This window comes from Gloeophyllum trabeum (assembly GCF_000344685.1).
Source record: "Gloeophyllum trabeum ATCC 11539 unplaced genomic scaffold GLOTRscaffold_00393, whole genome shotgun sequence".
Lineage (NCBI taxonomy): Eukaryota > Fungi > Basidiomycota > Agaricomycetes > Gloeophyllales > Gloeophyllaceae > Gloeophyllum > Gloeophyllum trabeum.
This window is the reverse complement of record NW_006920801.1, coordinates 1,035-2,171: the sequence shown is the minus strand read 5'-3', so window position 1 is coordinate 2,171 and position 1,137 is coordinate 1,035. Positions and strand designations below refer to the sequence as shown.

The window sequence follows — 1,137 nt, the reverse complement described above, 5'->3', positions numbered from 1 at the left end:
CTAAAAAGTCGAGTTCGGCGGCGGCCTCGAGCTCCTCTTCGATAACCAAAGGTCGCACAAGCTCACGCTCCCCGCCCGCGTCCCGCTCGACAATTCCACCTCCTCACCCCCTTCTTCCCCTCCCTCACCCCAGAACAACGAGTACGAAGGCGAGACGAAGCCCGTCGACGTCGCGTACCTCGTCCACTGGCTGCGCCACCACCTGCTCAAAGAGCGCGCGGAGCTCTTCATGGAGGGCGATACAGTGTGAGTTCTCTCTCCGCTTATGAGAAAATGCGAAGTTGGTTGTGTATATAGGGTGTAGACGGCCCGGGATCCTCGTGCTGATTAATGATACGGACTGGGAGCTGGAGGGCGAGGGCGAGTATGTGATCAAGAATGGGGACGAGGTCGTGTTTATATCAACATTGCATGGGGGGTGAATTTCACATAGTCGGGTTATTTATCATGAATCGATGTAAGGTGCGTCGCCTGGTCTTAACTGTCCCCGGGTCTCCAGTATCATCCGCTGAACCCGGCGCAGAACTAGGGAAGATGTTAAAATGCTCTTGTCATACAGTATGTATTGATAGGTCGACACCAGCAGACGTAGAATACAACATGCTAGGTATCGAAGGCGCCGTGCAGGATCCTGTCCCCGCTACCATCAACCAGCACAGTTCGTGTCATGCAGACCCCTCCGATCGGCATCGAAAATCAGCCTCAACCCGGTCTTACCCACTCCTTTTCTCTCCACCATGACAGTATACATCTTCTCCATCCCCGTTCTTCCTTTTCGTTCTCCCCATCCCGTTACATATCCGCAAATCCCTCCAGCGTAGGCATCACTCCTCCGGGGTACGCCCGATCCACTCTGACCACGCTCTCCCGACTTGATACTCGGCCGACGCTGAAACCCGCCGTATATCAAAACCGAATCCGCTGACCAGTGGGATTCCGGTGTGGTACGGCTGGTCTTTGCGCCCTTGCGCAGTAGGGCGAGTCGGCGAGTCGGCGTGTCAGTGGCCCGCGTTAGGTAGGCATATATAGCTCGGGATGCAGACGAAGATGAGCAAAGCCGGGCACGGTTGTGCCTCCCCTTGCGCCAGTACGTGGTTTGTCAGGGAGGGAGAAGCGTCTGTTCTGACTGCTGTGCCA

The 1,137-nt window shown here is 56.0% G+C and overlaps 1 protein-coding gene across 1 annotated transcript; it reads left to right on the top strand.

The window, feature by feature from the left end:
- Positions 1–4: 4 nt before the first annotated feature.
- GLOTRDRAFT_51668 (ubiquitin related modifier 1) lies at positions 5–422 on the top strand (the record flags this gene model as incomplete). The annotated part of the gene is made up of 2 exons (XM_007873618.1): positions 5–246; positions 305–422. Coding segments are annotated over 2 exons (360 nt in total), but the record flags the coding sequence as incomplete, so codon positions are not given.
- Positions 423–1,137: the final 715 nt, after the last annotated feature.